Source organism: Carlito syrichta, unplaced genomic scaffold, assembly GCF_000164805.1.
Source record: "Carlito syrichta isolate Samal-C Ts95f unplaced genomic scaffold, Tarsius_syrichta-2.0.1 Scaffold106380, whole genome shotgun sequence".
NCBI classification, from domain to species: Eukaryota; Metazoa; Chordata; class Mammalia; order Primates; family Tarsiidae; genus Carlito; species Carlito syrichta.
Window position 1 is genome coordinate 30,746 of NW_007050476.1, and position 910 is coordinate 31,655.

General features: G+C 73.3%; 1 protein-coding gene across 1 annotated transcript in view; it reads left to right on the forward strand.

Annotated features, from left to right (window-relative positions):
• DMPK (DM1 protein kinase) overlaps window positions 1-894 on the forward strand; it is a gene marked incomplete at its 3' end in the record, with an annotated part of 5,835 nt that extends 4,941 nt beyond the window's left edge. The window contains exons 8-10 of the mRNA XM_021716941.1: window positions 47-98; window positions 384-473; window positions 796-894. Coding sequence (XP_021572616.1) covers window positions 47-98; window positions 384-473; window positions 796-894 — 241 coding nt within the window. The remainder of the gene's footprint in view (window positions 1-46; window positions 99-383; window positions 474-795) is intronic.
• Between the last annotated feature and the right edge of the window lie 16 nt (window positions 895-910).

Sequence of the window (910 nt, forward strand, 5' to 3'; positions counted from 1 at the left end):
CCGCCCTCCTGCGCCCTCCTCCCGCCCTACGCCTGTCTCTTCTCCTTCCAGCTGTCACGGGGGTCCCCAGTCCCCGGGCCACGGATCCACCTTCCCATGTAAGACCCCTTTCTTTCCCCTCCCTCAGGCCTGCTGCCCCTTCTGCGGACCCTCCCCCCGTCTTCCCGTTTCCCCGCCCAGATTTAGGCTCCCCCTACCTCTTTGCGGTTCCGAGGGCAGAAGCCCTTCATCCAGCCCCAGGCCTCCCTCGGCTCAGGTCCGCCAAGTCCCTTCCGGAATCCCCCTAGAGTCCCTCCCCGCCTGGACTCCCCTCGCTCTCTCTCGTGCCCCCCGCCGAGGGTGGGCTGGGCTCCGATCGGGTCACCTGTCCCTTCTCTCTCCAGCTAGATGGCCCCCCGGCCGTGGCTCTGGGCCAGTGCCCGCTGGTGGGGCCAGGCCCCCTGCACCGCCGCCACCTGCTGCTCCCTGCCAGGGTACGTCCGGCTGCCCACGCCCCCGGCCGCGCCCCCGCCTCGCTCCACCCACCCCGCGCCACCTCCGCTTGGCTGCGCCTCGGCCGGGCTCCGCCCACTGCAGGGAGGGAGGAGCCTCGGGCAGCCAATCGGCACAGGCCTGGGCGGCGGCCAAGGACGAGTTCGGACGGGACCTGAGGCTTGCGAGCAGACCGACTACAGCTGCCGGCTGCCGGGGCGGGGCGCAGGGAGGACAGGGACGCGCTCCGGGCACGGCGAGGCTCGTCCCGGGAGCCAGCCGAGGCCCACGTCGCCGGCGCTGATCCTGCCCTCTCGCCCGCAGGTCCCTAGGCCTGGCCTTCCGGAGGCGCTTTCCCTGCTCCGGGTCGCCGCTGCTCTGGCTCGTGCCGCCGCCCTGGGCTGCGCTGGGCTGGTGGCCCACGCCGGCCATCTCGCCC